General features: G+C 50.1%; 1 protein-coding gene across 1 annotated transcript; it reads right to left on the bottom strand.

Moving 5' to 3' along the window:
• Window positions 1-2,666: 2,666 nt before the first annotated feature.
• On the bottom strand, window positions 2,667-11,834 carry BEST4 (bestrophin 4). The gene is made up of 10 exons (XM_084786608.1): window positions 11,800-11,834; window positions 7,137-7,433; window positions 6,961-7,055; window positions 6,267-6,500; window positions 5,906-6,060; window positions 4,908-4,985; window positions 4,112-4,309; window positions 3,914-3,994; window positions 3,666-3,820; window positions 2,667-3,559 (listed from the first exon to the last, which is right to left on the bottom strand). Exons 2-10 carry the CDS (start codon window positions 7,286-7,288, stop codon window positions 3,292-3,294), a joined length of 1,416 nt encoding a protein of 471 aa, XP_084642734.1. The 5' UTR covers window positions 7,289-7,433; window positions 11,800-11,834; the 3' UTR covers window positions 2,667-3,291.
• Window positions 11,835-14,172: the final 2,338 nt, after the last annotated feature.

Raw genomic sequence — 14,172 nt, 5'->3', positions numbered from 1 at the left:
AAATAAGAGCTGGCTGGGCCTGGTGGCTCACGCCTTTTTTTTTTTTTTTTTTTTTTTTTTTTTTTTTTTGAGACAGAGTCTCTCTGTGTAGCCTTGGCTGTCCTGGACTCACTTTGTAGACCAGGCTGGCCTCGAACTCACAGCGATCCGCCTGTCTCTGCCTCCCGAGTGCTGGGATTAAAGGCGTGCGCCACCACAACCGGCTCTGTGGCTCACGCCTTTAATCCCAACACTCGGGAGGCAGAGGCAGGCGGATCTCTCTAAATTGGAGGCCAGTCTGGTCTACAAGGCGAGTCCAGGACAGCAAGGACTACACAGAAAAATTCTGTTTCAAAAAACCAAAAAATAAAATAAAATAAAAGATTTGGATAAAGGGCTGGAGAAGTGGCTCAGAGGTTAAGAGCACTGACTGTTCTTCCAGAGGTCCTGAGTTCAATTCCCTCTTCTGACATGCAGACAGAATACTGTATAAATAATAAATCTTAAAAAATAAAAAGAGAGAGAGAGAGGTGACTCAGAGATTAAGAACACTGGGTGGGAGCCGGGCGTGGTGTGGCACACCTTTAATACCAGCACTCGGGAGGCAGAGGCAGGTGGATCGCTGTGAGTTCGAGGCCAGCCTGGACTACAAAGTGAGTCCAGGACAGTCAAGGCTACACAGAGAAACCCTGTCTCGAAAAACCAAAAAAAAAAAAAAAGAACAAAAAAGAACATTGGCTGTTCTTCCAAAGGCAGAATATGTATAAATAATAAATAAATAAGTCTTAAAAAAAAAAGATTTGGATGTGTCAATCTGTAAAAACATGTGTCATAATACATATTTCTTTTTAGAAACTGGTAGGGGGCTGGAGAGATGGCTCAGTGGTTAAGAGTGCTGACTGCTCTTCCAAAGGTCCTGAGTTCAATTCCCAGCAACCACATGGTGGCTCATAAACCATCTATAATGTGATCTGATGCCCTCTTCTGGCTCGCAGGTGTATGTGCAGACAGAACACTGTATATATAATAAATAAATAAATATTTTTTAAAAAATGGTAGGGTGTGTGCCCAGCGTGGTGGACCTGAGTTTAATCCCTAGAACCCACTTGGGGAGGACACCAGCTGTCTTCAGCCCTCTACAGGCATGCACAGGTACTCACAGTGTAGACCAGACGAGCCCTCAGTGCTCAGAGACCCGCCCCTACCCCCACCCACCCCCACCTTCTGATTGCTAGGACACACACTTCAAATATATGTATGTGTGTGTGTGTGTGTGCATATATAGAGATACATACATAAATATATATACAAAAACATTTTGGTTTTTCAAGACAAGGTTTCTGTGTAGCCTTGGCTGTCCTGAACTCGATTTGTAGACCAGGCTGGCCTCGAACTGCCTCTGCCTCCCAGCGGGCTGGAATTACAAGCATGTGCCCGTGTGTTTTGTCCACTGAGACAACTCAGTGGGTAAAGGCACTTGGTGACAAGCCTGATGACCTGAGTACAGTCCCTGGAGCCCACAGGGTCAAAGGACAGACTGATATTTTATTTTTTTATATTTTTTATTTATTTATTTATTTTTGGTTTTTCCAGGCAGGGTTTCTCTGTGTAGCCCTGGCTATCCTAGACTCACTTTGTAGACCAGGCTGGCCTTGAACTCACGGCGATCCGCCTGCCTCTGCCTCCCGAGTGCTGGGATTAAAGGCGTGCGCCACCACGCCCAGGAGGACAGAACTGATGGTAAAGGGGGTTCTCTTGCCAAGTGCATATACACAGTGGTAAGTGAAATACAACTTTCATTTTAAGAGGCAGAGGGGGCTAGAGGCCATGGCTCTCCCAGTGAGGGCTCCGTTCAGTTTCCAGTACCCAAACGCAGCTCACAGGTGGCACAAACCTGTTTTTTGTTTTGTTTTGTTTTGTTTTGTTTTGTTTTGTTTTTGGTTTTTTGAGACAGGGTTTCTCTGTGTATCCCTGGCTGTCCTGGACTCACTTTGTAGACCAGGCTGGCCTTGAACTCACAGTGATCCGCCTGCCTCTGCCTCCCGAGTGCTAGGATTAAAGGCGTGCGCCACCACGCCCGGCTACAAACCTGTAATCCTACCCACTTGGAAGGCTGAGGCAGGATCAGCTTGGGCAATGTGGTGAGATCCTGTTACTCCCGTGTTTCCCTCAGCTTTCTCCTTATGTGCTGGCACTAGCTATTCTTTCACAAAAGCAATGGTCAGAAGCATGCTTTTATAACTCTGGTCTCCATGAACTAAGTGCTGGGGTTTTTTTGAGACAGGGATTCTTTTTGTTTTGTTTTGTTTTTTGACAGGGCTTCTTTTTTGTTTTTGGTTGGGTTTGGTTTTTTGTTTGTTTGTTTTGTTTTGTTTTAGTTTGGTTTGGTTTGGCTTGGTTTTTCGAGATAGGATCTCTCTGTGTAGCCTTGGCTGTCCTGGACTCCCTTTATAGACCAGGCTGGCCTCGAACTCACAGCGATCTGCCTACCTCAGTTCCCGAGTGCTGGCGAGCGCCACCAGGCCCAGCTTGAGACAGGGTTTCTCTCTGTAGCTCTGGCTGTCCTGGACTCGCTCTGTAGACCAGGCTGGCTTCGAACTCACAGAGACCACCTGCCTCTGCCTCCCAAGTCCTGGGATTAAAGGCGAGCGCCACCACGCCCGCCCAAACTAAACGTTCTTAATGCTGGGCCACCACAACAAATTCTCAAGCCGGGTTATACCTGTACGCAAACCATCATAAATTGATGTATTCTCGTTGTAAACAAAAACAGCATTGCAGATGAAGGGCTCAGCACACTCACTGAGTTGTGTCTTCAGTGTGAGTGAGGTTACTGGGGTAAGGAATGTGTCCTCAATTTTTCCAAGCTTGATTCTGAAACAACTGTCCCAAGCCAGCAGCACAGCATCGTCCTAGAATTGGACATGCCACTTCCTGAGCTCAGCACTATCTCAAATAACGCCATAGAGTGGAGGGAGAGGACCTGGGTACCAGGTAGGGACCTTTCGGGGATGCTGAGGCTTCGTCAGCGTTTGGGACCATTGGCCTCTCTCCCCAATACCTGGCAACAGGGAAGGTAGTCTTACTTCTGTTCTAGCCCTTTATATTTGGCCTTTGACCTCCCCAAGCAATGCCACTTTCATGCTAAGGAAGACACACCCTACCCCCAGCTCCGACACTTGTTTTCAAGTACTGTCCCCAAATGCTTTTCCCAACAGGCCGTGCAGTAAAATTGCTCTACACGTCGGTTGGTTGATAGGACCTAGCGCAGCTCGGGAAGAAGGCAGGGTGGCAGCCACCCACAGAGGATTCTCAGGGCTCCAGGCCCTCACCCTCAGATTCCGAAGCCTCATCGATGCGGCCCGCAGCCTCCTCGCCTCCGGACTCGGTCCTAAAGCGCAGCAGGTGCGGGGTCCTGGGGGTGCCGCGTGCTCGGCCCAAGTTCCGCAGGCTAATGGCGGGCGAGGGCGCTCCCGCACCCAGAAAGCGGCCCAGCAGCGGGGTCTGCATGGCAGGCGCAGGCAGGTCCGACTTCAGGGATGCCTCCATCTGCAGATGCTGCTCGGGGTCGTTGCTCATGCTGCCCGCGCCAGGGTGGACAGAGATTAAGTACTGACTTGTTTGTTTCCATTTAGGGTAGCCGGGGACTAGGGATCGGTTGGTTTTCACGTCAAATCCGCACTTACCGCAAGCTGAAAGTGGAACCCACGAAGGAAGGCCGCAGAGACTCAGCGGCCGTGGCCACCGTGTAGGGTGGCTGAGGTTGGGCCTCATCCCAATACTGATCCTTCTCGGCGGGAGGCAGGTTTTGGTACATATCATCCACAGAGAGGAGGGACACCTGGGCGGGCAGAAGAGCAAGTAGGCACGGGCATGTCTCCTCTGCACACCTGGCTGTCTCTGCCCCCGGTTCCCTCCCTTCCCCACGCCTAACCTGCAAGTTTCGATCTATGAGCTGATTAGTCTCAAAGTCGTCGTCATCTTCACCAAAGGGATTAATGAGCTGCTCCGCCACCTATGGATTGCAGAAGTGGCACCTTCTCGGCTCAAAGCTCCCCTCCCCGCGATTGCCCGGCTGCAGCATGACAGTGGTTATCTGTGCCCACCTCTACAGAGTGGATGCTGTACCCACCTTGAGCCAACCAGCGTAAAAGAAAAACTGCAGCAACGTGGTCAGAGGCACAAACATGTCCAGGTCTCCTAGGGCTGCGGAGGCCTCCTCGCCTGGCTCCAGAGGTGCCTGGAGTTTGGCGGCCCCTGTTTCTGGCTCCACAAACTGGCGGCCAACCAGGGAAAGGCCGAAGAAGGAATATACAGCTATGGTCACGACCTGAAGAAAGAAGAGCCAGGCCCAGGGTACGCTGGTTCAGCAAGAAATCGTATGTGAACCAGGCTGGCGTGAAACTCACAGAGATCCCTTCACCTCTGTCTCTCAAGGGCTTGGACTAAAGACATGTGCCATCACGCATAGCAGGACAGGTGTACATGCAGACCGACCACTGTATACATAATAAATAAATACATAACTAAATAAATCTTTTTTAAAAGGGCGTGGTGGCGCACGCCTTTAATCCCAGCACTCGGGAGGCAGAGGCAGGTGGATCGCTGTGAGTTCGAGGCCACCCTGGTCTATAAAGCGAGACCAGAACAGCCAAGGTGAACACAGAGAGACTCTGTCTCAAAAAAAACAAAAAACAAACAAACAAACAAACAACCCTTGGGATGGGTACGCCTATCCCATTTTCACAAGTTAGGAGGAAGGTTTTTGAGGATTAGGGAAGGGATATTTTTATTGATGGGTTTTGAGGATGACCCCCCAGCAATTCAGTGCCTCCCGAGACTGACTTGGCCCAGGTGGAGAACCTTCTCTGCCCCTTGGTATCTCACACACCACAGGGCATGAGTAGGCGCCTGAGCCGGGCAGTTACCTGGGTGTAGACAAGAGGGATGCTGATCCAGTCATAGTGGAACAGCATGCTACACTTGGCACGGTACTTGTTCAGCTCCTAGAGAAAGAAGATGGAGGGGAGGTCAGAAGAAATAAGGAAGAGAAGAGAGAAAACAGGAGACCCCACACAGGCAGCCCTGGGCCAGGCCTGAGGCTCCCCTGCTCTCGAGTGTTACCTGGCTGGGGTGCTTAGGATAGGAAGCGATTTAGGAAAGTAGCAAAAAAACAAAAACAAAAACCCACATTCTGAAGCCAGGCGTGGTGCTGCACGACTTTAATCCCAGCACTCAGCCTGGTCTACAAAGCAAGAGTCAAGGACAGCCGAAGCTACAAAGAAAAACTCTGTCTAGAAAAAAACCAAAGCAAAATAAACAAACAAAAACACACATTCTGAATCCCACCCCGGCTTCACTAACAAGCTGTGGGAGGGGTTTTTCAACTCTGTGCCTCAGTTTCCTAACCTGTGAAGATGGGATAGGAGTTACCTGTCCCAAGGGTTGTTTGTTTTTTACAAAGATTTGTTTAGTTATGTATTTATTTATTATGTATACAGTGGTCGGTCTGCATGTACACCTACATGCCAGAAGAGGGCATCAGATCACATCATAGATGGTTGTGAGCCATCATGCAGTTGCTTGGAATTGAACTCAGGACCTCTGGATGAGCAGCCAGTGCTCTTAACCTCTGAGCCATCTCTCCGGCCTCCAAGGGCTGTTTTGAGACTGAGTCAATTTCATGTACATGCTTCCAAAGTGCATAAACGGTGGCAGAATTGCCATGGGTTGGAGGCTAGCCTGGTTTAAATAGTGAGTTCAATGCAAGCTTGAGCTATGGAGAGTAATCGTGAGTTCCAAGCCCACGCGCATGCGCAAGAGAGTGTGCAGTATTATAGTTGGTGCTTTTTAAAGTGTTAAGTACCAAAATTATTCTGAAGCTAGAGAAAGGAGAACCAAGGATCCAAATCCTAAATTGACTTACTTCCAGTATGAGACAAAGAGTGATGTCGTCACGAATCCGTCCATCCCTGCGAGCCTGGGCCGCTAGGTTAGTGAACCAGACGCAAGGGACCCAGTACTTATTAAAGTCGGATTTCAAGCTCTCAAACTTTTTCCTTTCTTCCTGAGACATAAAACCTGCCAAGGTGAAGAAGGTAAAATGCACAGTCCTCTGCCACCAGAGGGCGCTAGTGGTCCGACATCTGGCTGCTCTCCCTTAAACCCATTTGGCAAGCCCGGAATCCTAGAGCGGCGCTCCCTAAGAGTCAGCCCTTTCCATCACGGGAGGAAAGCCAAGAGGATAGCATCCAGCCACCCACCCAGGGGTAGCGACCTGCCGGCACCTGCGTCTACCACGTGTTCCATGGTGGGGAAGCGCTTGAGCACACGGGTGCTCACGGAACGTAGCACCAAAACCGATGCCAGGTTGGCATAGCGGATGAGAGTTCGGCGTAGCAAACGGCCGCTCTGGTCCACACCGTGCACACTGGCCGAGATGACACACATTAACTGGTCCGGCAGTGGAATGCTTGTGTACTGAGACCACCAACGGTTCACCACCAAACTCACGTAGAAACCTGGTGAGCCACCGTGGGCAACAGGGACAGAAAGAAAGAAGGATGCCAGGCACTTAGCTAAGGGTTGAGCTCTGAGCCCACTGCCTTGCTGGGAAAGCCGGGCCAGGAGGAGGCAGAGAATACAAAATTCCAGGGAAGAGGGAAGTGGGACTCGAGGCCTCGTAATTATTGCCTCTGAGACCCTTTTCCGTGAGGTTAGGGAGGGCCTAACCCTTCTCTCTAGACTCCGTTTGTGTCCCAGAATAAGGTTATAAAGCCAGTGGGTGTCTACATACAGTGAAGATTGAGGGTCCAGCAAAAGAGACAAGGAGGAACCCAGAGGAAACGGCGGACCCAAGGCTCCAGCCCTTATGCCTACTGGCTGACTCGAGTCCAGGCCATACTGCCCAGAGTGGTCACCTCAACCCAAAGGTCAGAAAACACGGTCAGGATGCAAGGGAAAGCTAGGAGCGGGCCTCACCCAGCACAAAGGACAAGGGGATGAGGTCCGCCGAGCGGTTGCAGTATCTGGCCACCTGGGCATAAATATGCTTCTGCTCCTGGGTCAGCAACAGCCTAGGGAATGTCAGAGGCCTGGGTCGGAAGGAGGCTGGCAGCACAGGTCCCCCATAGGCCGGGGCTCAGAGCTGCCCTCACCGGTACGTGATGCTGAGCACAGCATACAAGGCGCAGAAGAGCAGAAACTCCTTGTACAGGAGCTTGTAGATGCTGCCTCTCCAGCGGAGGAGCAGGCCGGAAAAGGCCCCGAAGCGCGCCTCTGCCACTTTGAGGGTGTAAGACACGGTCATGGTGCTGGGGCCCCGGCGCGAAAGGTCACAGGACTGTCCTCTTTTCTGCTTGTCTTCCCGTCACTTAGCCCAGCACGCCAAGCAAAGCCCTTTCATGCCTGGTCGCTCGTCTTCACCCTGTATCTGTAGCCAAGTGGCTGAAAAGCTGTACAAACCGTCCTTCTGTGAAACATGGGTGAAGGCAGGGCAGAGTTGGGCAAAGTGGGGTTTGGCTCTGTGCCCCCTCACACAGAGGTTTCCCACAACTCTCTTCTGCCTTTGGAGCTAGGATTAGTAGATTCTGAAGTGTTGAGGGCCAGAGCCCCAACCTACTAGGTATGACAATACATATGTACAATCCCAGTACCCATGAAGTCAAGGCAGGAGATCATGAGTTCAAGGCCTGCCCGTGCCATATAGCAAGACCTGGTCTCAATACAAACAGGCCCAACTCCAGCCCAGAGGCACCACTTTTTCCTGGAGCTTCCCTTTGAAACCTGGTTACTGGGTCTCCTAAGCCCCAGGGTCCTCTGATCCCCGCTCACAGAGCCTACCTGTTCAGAGCGGCGGCCTGGAGGAACTGGACCAGACCCTCCTCGTCCCACTCTTAAAGTAGCTGCTGGGTCCATAAAGTTAGGGTGGACTGATGCTGGCAGTGATGGATGTGGGTGTCACCTAACTGCTCCTGGGAACTAACTGGGTGTGTGCTACTAGTCCTGTGGGGCAGGGCTAGTCCTTGAGTAACAAAAGTGCCATGTGTCCTGACCCCACAACTCACAAGTGATACCATGTCCTTTAAACTCAAGACCATAGGGATAACTCTCCTATGCTCCAAGTGAGGTGACAGTTCAGGGCTAGCTGTTGTCATAACCGTCAGCTATTCATCATAGAGTTCTAGCTACGGGACAGACAGACACTGTACCGAGGACATCATTTTAGCTTCCTCTCGTGGACTCTTTTTTTTTTTTTTTCTTCCTTGAGACAGGGTTTCTCTGTGATAGCCTTGGCTGTCCTGGACTTGCTTTGTAGACCAGGCTGGCCTCGAACTCACTCTTGTGGACTCTTTATCACACATACTAGGTAGGAACTATTCTGGTTTAGAATATTAGGTTCTAAGAGGCAAATGACTTGCCCAAGCCCAAGTCCACACAACTAGATGACATTGCAGGCAGGAGACAAGGCCACTGCTTCTGGACTTGACAGGCCGGATGTTACCCTGGTTGGACCTTAGAGCAGGACGTGAGCACCGAGTCAGGGTCCTTGACACCAGTGGCCTCAACCCAGTGCCAGGCTTCTGTCCCAGGCTCTGGAGTCCCGGTCAGGCTATTTCCATGTGATAAGGTTGAAGAGGACACGAATCTGGGAACTCAGACCAAAGGGTCCACATCCCTTTATGTTCTATGTCCAGTATTTTGACTCCTAGATGCTCTCAGGGACTCACTCAGGGTTTTTGTTTTGTTTTGTTTTGGTTTTGGTTTTTTTTTTTTTTTTTTTTTTTGAGACAAGGTCTCTCTGTGTAGCCTTGGCTGTCCTGGAGTCACTTTGTAGACCAGGCTGGCCTCGAACTCACAGCGATCCACCTGCCTCTGCCTCCCGAGTGCTGGGATTACAGGCGTGTGCCACCACGCCCGGCTTTTGTTTTGTTTTCTTTAGGTTTTTTGAGACAGGGTTTCTCTGTGTAACAGTCCTGGCTATCCTGGACTCACTTTTGTAGACCAGGCTAGCCTCGAACTCACAGCGATCCACCTGCCTGTGCCTCCTAAGTGGCTGGATTAAAGGCGTGTGCCACCATGCCTAGCTAAATATTTGTTTATTTCATGTTTGTGCGTGTAGGTGAATGCATGTCTGTGCACTGTGTGCATGTGTGGCTTACAGGTCAAAAGAGGGTGTTGGATCCCTGGAGCTGGTGTGACTGGCTGTAGCTAGCTGCCTGGTGTGTGTGCTGCTGAGGCATTTCTCCAGCTCCAAAACAGAGCATCTTTGGCTGGGCATGGTGGCACACATCTTTAATCCCAGCACTGAGGGAGGCAGAGGCAGGAGGATCGATGTGAGTTTGAGGACAGCCTGGTCTACAAAGTGAGTCTAGGACAGCCATGACTACACAGAGAAACTCTGTCTTGAAAAACCACAAAATAAAAAATAAATAACAAATTTTTAAAAGAGCAGTTTTGCCGGGCAGTAGTGGCACATGCCTTTAATCCCAGCACTCGGGAGGCAGAGGCAGGTGGATCATGTGAGTTCCAGGCCAGCCTGGTTTACAAAGTGAGTCCAGGACAGGCAAGGCTACACAGAGAAACCCTGTCTTGAAGACAAACAAAAAAACAAACAAAGTAAGAGCAGTTTTATCAATCCTTTGAGAATTTTATACAATGATTTTGATCATATTGATCCCCTCTTCCCCAACTCATAATCTGCTCCCAACTCCCTCCCTGCTCCCCAGTTCCCTGGCTCTCTCTTTCTCTCCCTCCCCCTCCCCCCATCCCGTCAAGTCCAGTTTGTGCTGCGCATATACTCCTGAGTATTGGGCCATCCGCTGGAGTGTGTCACCTACCAGAGGCCACAGCCTTAACAAATCTCCAAATCTGACTTTCTCCTCTGGAAGCCACAAACTGTCCATAGCTCCCCAGTTAGAGCTGAGGGGGTTGTGAACTCCTTCCTCCTCCTTTGCTAGAACATTACCCAGCTTGATCATACACGTGTCTTGTCCTGTTGTTTCCACAGACATGTTCTCTCAAGTGCTCCTCAACTCTGGCTCTTACAGATTTTCCTACCCATTTTCTGTGATGGTACCTGAGCCTGGCGGGTGGTGGGTGGTTATGGTGCCAATGCGTGTGTGTGTGTGTGTGTGTGTGTGTGTGTGTGTGTGTGTGTGTGTGTTGGCCTGTTTGCCATGATTCAATTTGTGGGAATAAGTTCTCATGGGTCCTGAGGATTGAACTCATGTCGTAAGGCTTGGCAGCAGACACCTGTACTTGCTGAACCCTCTAGCCAGCCCTTTCCAGGCCCCTTTTGTTTGTTTGATTGCTTAGTTTTGCTTTAAAAAATAAAAATAAAAAGATTGTGAATTTTCTTGTTTGTTTTGAGACAAAGGTCTCTCTACATAGCCCTGTCTGTCCTGGAACTCACTATGTAGATCAGGCTGGCCTCGAACTCACAAAGACCTGCCTTCTTCTTCCTTGGGAGTGCTGGGATTAAGGGCAAGGCCCACTTTGCCGGGTTTATTTTTTGCTTTTTTGAGACAGCATGTCAGCATGTAGCCCCGGCAGACCTGGAATTTATCCTCCTGCTCAGGGGCCCAGTTGCTGGGGTTACAGGCACCTACCAGCAGGGCCTTCATCTCTTTGTTTGTCAAACATAAGAAATAAAAACCAAGACAGTGATCAGCTAAGAACTAGAACCTGGAAGTGAGGAGGTGGCCCCCTCACCCCCATAGCTAAATCCCTCTCAGCCATGCTGTGAGCTGGCTCTCACCTGCGCATGCTTCCTTGAAAGAGACAGCTAAAATGCAAGAGCCTGGGATCATGAGACCCTGTCTCCAACCCACCTCCCACCAGCCAACCAACCAACATGAAGGGTGAGCTAACTTAGACTTTAGAAGTCTCGCAGCTGTTTGCCAGCAAAGGGCAGCTTTTGCTGCAGAGGAAGGAATCTCTTTCTTTCTTTCTTTCTTTTTGTTTTGTTTTGTTTGTTTATTTGAGACAGGGTTTCTCTCTGTTATCTTGGCAGTCCTGGACTCGCTTTGTAGACCAGGCTGGCCTCAAACTCACAGAGATCTGCCTGCCTCTGCCTCCCGAGTGCTGGGATTAAAGTTGTGGTTTTTTGTTTTTTGATACAGTTTCTCTCTCATTCTCTCTCTCTCTCTCTCTCTCTCTCTCTCTCTCTCTCTCTCTCTCTCTCTCCCTCTCTGTCTGTCTCTGTCTCTCTCTTTTGGTTTTTCGAGACAGGGTCTCTCTGTGTTAGCCTTGCCTGTCCTGGAGTCACTTTGTAGACCAGGCTGGTCTCGAATTCATAGCGATCCACCTGCCTCTGCCTCCCGAGTGCTGGGATTACAGGCTTGCGCCACCACGCCCAGCTTCTCTTTTCTTTTTTGGTTTTTCGAGACGGGGTTTCTCTGTGTAGCCCTGGCTGTCCTGGAACTAACTCTGTAGACCAGACTGGCCTGGAACTCACAGAGCCCTTGCGGGCTGGAGGGATTCTATCCTTATCCCGATCTTTGGCTCTTACCCTGTCCCTTCTCTCTTCCCTTCCCTCGTCCTTTCTTCCCTTCTCCATTGGTTCCTGGTGATCGCGTGCCCCACCCCACCCCTTCATGGTCCTCACAAGTGAGCCTGTAATCAGCTCTCTGGTTTGTGAATTTCCCAGAGTTAGGATAAAAGGTTCATGACCTTCTGCTCCAGGAAAGAGGACCACCCATCCCGCCCTCTTCCCTCCCCGTCCTGAAGTGCCCTATCTCCCTTCCCACTGAGCATGGGTCCTCTTTTCTCCCTGCTTTATGATCCCAGAAAGGGAACCATTCACCATAAATCACCTACCTGCCCCGCCTTACTTCTCTATTTTCTTCTTGCTGGTCCTGCCTGCCAATGCCCTCCCCTCCCCCACAGGGAAGTCCCGTCCTCGGCTTAGTACTTAACAGCAGGGGGTGCAGCTAGGCTGCCCGCATTCCCTAGCTCTCCAGACAAGCTGTTTGTTTATCTTGACAGGGTTTCAGGCGGCCCAGGCTAGCCTCAAACTTTCTGTGTGATGGAGCTCGATCTTTAATTCCTGATCCTCCTGCCTCCACCTTCCAAAGGCCAGCACGCCAGTCTAGCTGCTGCTGCTTCTTCTTCTTCTTCTTTTTTTTTTTTAAGTTGTTTTATTTATTGTGTTCTGCCTGTAGGCCAGAAGGGGGCACCAGATCTCATTACAGATGGTTGTGAAGGGTTGCTGGGGATTGAACTCAGGACTTTTGGAAGAGCAGAGACAGCCCCTTTTTCTTTCTTTCTTTCTTTCTTTTTTTTTTTAATTATTATTATTATGTATACAGTGCTCTGTCTGCATGCACACGTGCAGGCCAGAAGAGGGCCACCAGATCACAGTATAGATGGTTGTGAGCCACCACGTGGTTGTTGGGAGTTCAGCCCCACCAGGCAGCGCTCTTAAACACTGAGCCATCTCTCCAGCCCCAGCCTAGCTTCTTTATGCTTGATCAATGCATTTCACCAAGAGGAAAAAGATGACAATACCAGTTTCATTGAGATGCTGGAAATATCTGTTAATATATAAAGTCCTCCACAAGCCGGAAGTAAGCGAGAAGCATAGTTCAGCTGTTAGCAGGTGGGGGGTGGGGGTGGGGTAAGAGCTCCCGTAGCTTAGGCTGACCTCAAATTCCCTGTGGAGGTAAGGGTGACCTTGACTTCATCGTCCTCGTTTCCAATTCCCAGTTGCTGGGATTACAAATGTGTATCACCACACCCAGTTTTATGCTGTTTTGGCAACTGAACTCAGGGGCATGTTAGGCCAGCGCTCTACCAAAACAGCTGAATTCTCAGCACTTTTGTGTGTGCTCGTGCTCTCTCTCTCTCTCTCTCTCTCTCTCTCTCTCTCTCTCTCTTTCTCTGTTAGGATTCTGCTTCAGTCAGCCTACCTGTTTTGTTTTTCAAGACAGGGTTTCTCTGTGTAGCCTTGGCTGTCCTGGACTCACTTTGTAGACCAGGCTGGCCTCGAACTCACAGCGATCCACCTGCCTCTGCCTCCCGAGTGCTGGGACTAAAGGAGTGCGCCACCACGCCTGGCCCTCAGTCAGCCTACCTGTGATGTCATTGCCTACCCGCCATGGGGGTGTGGCCCTACCTTGCCCCTCTTATTCTTCTATTTCTTACCCCCTTTCTCTCTTCCTCCGTCTCTGTCCCTCTGTCTCTCTGGGGTACCCCTCCCCCGTTTTCTTCTCTCCCTACGTTCATTTAATAAACTCCTCTATAACATAGTATCTGCTGCCCGGTATCTTATTGCCTTCTTACCGTCTTATGATTTTCATATATTAAACATAGAAGTGTGAGCTTTCTCTCTGTGTGTTGGGGCGGGGCGGGATGGCTGCTGGCTGGCTGTGTGTGTGGGGTGTTGCTGTCTGGCTGTTTGAGCTCATGTATTTGCAGATGTAGGCCAGTGGTCAACTTTGGGGTTCAATCCTCAGGAGCTGTTCACTTTTTGAGTTTTTTGTTTTTGTTTGTTTTTGGTTTTTCGAGACAGGGTTTCTCTGTGTAGCCTTGGCTGTCCTGGACTTGCTTTTAGACTAAGCTGGCCTGGAACTCACATCAATCCACCTGCCTCTGCCTCCTTAGTGCTGGGATTAAAGGTGTGCGCCACCATGCCCAGCCCTGGCTTGCTTTTAAACTTTTACATTTACTTACTTGTTCTGTGTGCAGGTGAATCGGTTCTCTCCATCTACCATGTGAGTCCTGGGTTGCTAGTGGCGAGTGCCCTATGAAGCCATCTTACTGGCATCCTTCCCACTTTTTAAAAATTAAAATTATTTGTTTAATATTATAAGAGAGAGAGAGAGAGAGAGAGAGAGAGAGAGAGAGAGAGAGAGAGGATGTGCAGGTCAGAGAGGACAGTTTTGTGGAATCTCCTTGCCCCTTTATGTGGGATGCAGGTCACCAGTCTTGCCAGGCAAGCATCTTTACCCACTGAATTCCCTCACCACCTCCTCCATTTCGCTTTCTGGTTATTTTTGTTTGTTTGTTTTTGTTTTTGTTTTTGTTTTTTTTGAGACAGGGTTTCTCTGTGTAGCCTCGGCTGTCCTGGATTCGCTTTGTAGACCAGGCTGGCCTCGAACTCACAGCGATCCGCCTGCCTCTGCCTCCCGGGTGCTGGGATTAAAGGCGTGCGTCACCACGCCCGGCATCATTTCGCTTTCTGTTTTTGTG

The sequence above is a fragment of the Acomys minous genome, assembly GCF_964271855.1.
Source record: "Acomys minous genome assembly, chromosome: 6".
NCBI classification, from domain to species: Eukaryota; Metazoa; Chordata; class Mammalia; order Rodentia; family Muridae; genus Acomys; species Acomys minous.
The sequence above is the reverse complement of the archived record's forward strand: the minus strand, read 5'-3'. Positions and strand labels throughout refer to the sequence as shown.

Coding starts and splice junctions, on each gene's coding strand:
- BEST4 (XM_084786608.1), bottom strand. CDS start 7,288: ATGACCGTGTCTTACACCCTCAAAGTGGCAGAGGCGCGCTTCGGGGCC. Junction 6,501..6,960: donor CCCCTTGTCCTTTGTGCTGG/GTGAGGCCCGCT, acceptor GTGGCTCACCAG/GTTTCTACGTGAGTTTGGTG. Junction 6,061..6,266: donor GGAACACGTGGTAGACGCAG/GTGCCGGCAGGT, acceptor TCACCTTGGCAG/GTTTTATGTCTCAGGAAGAA.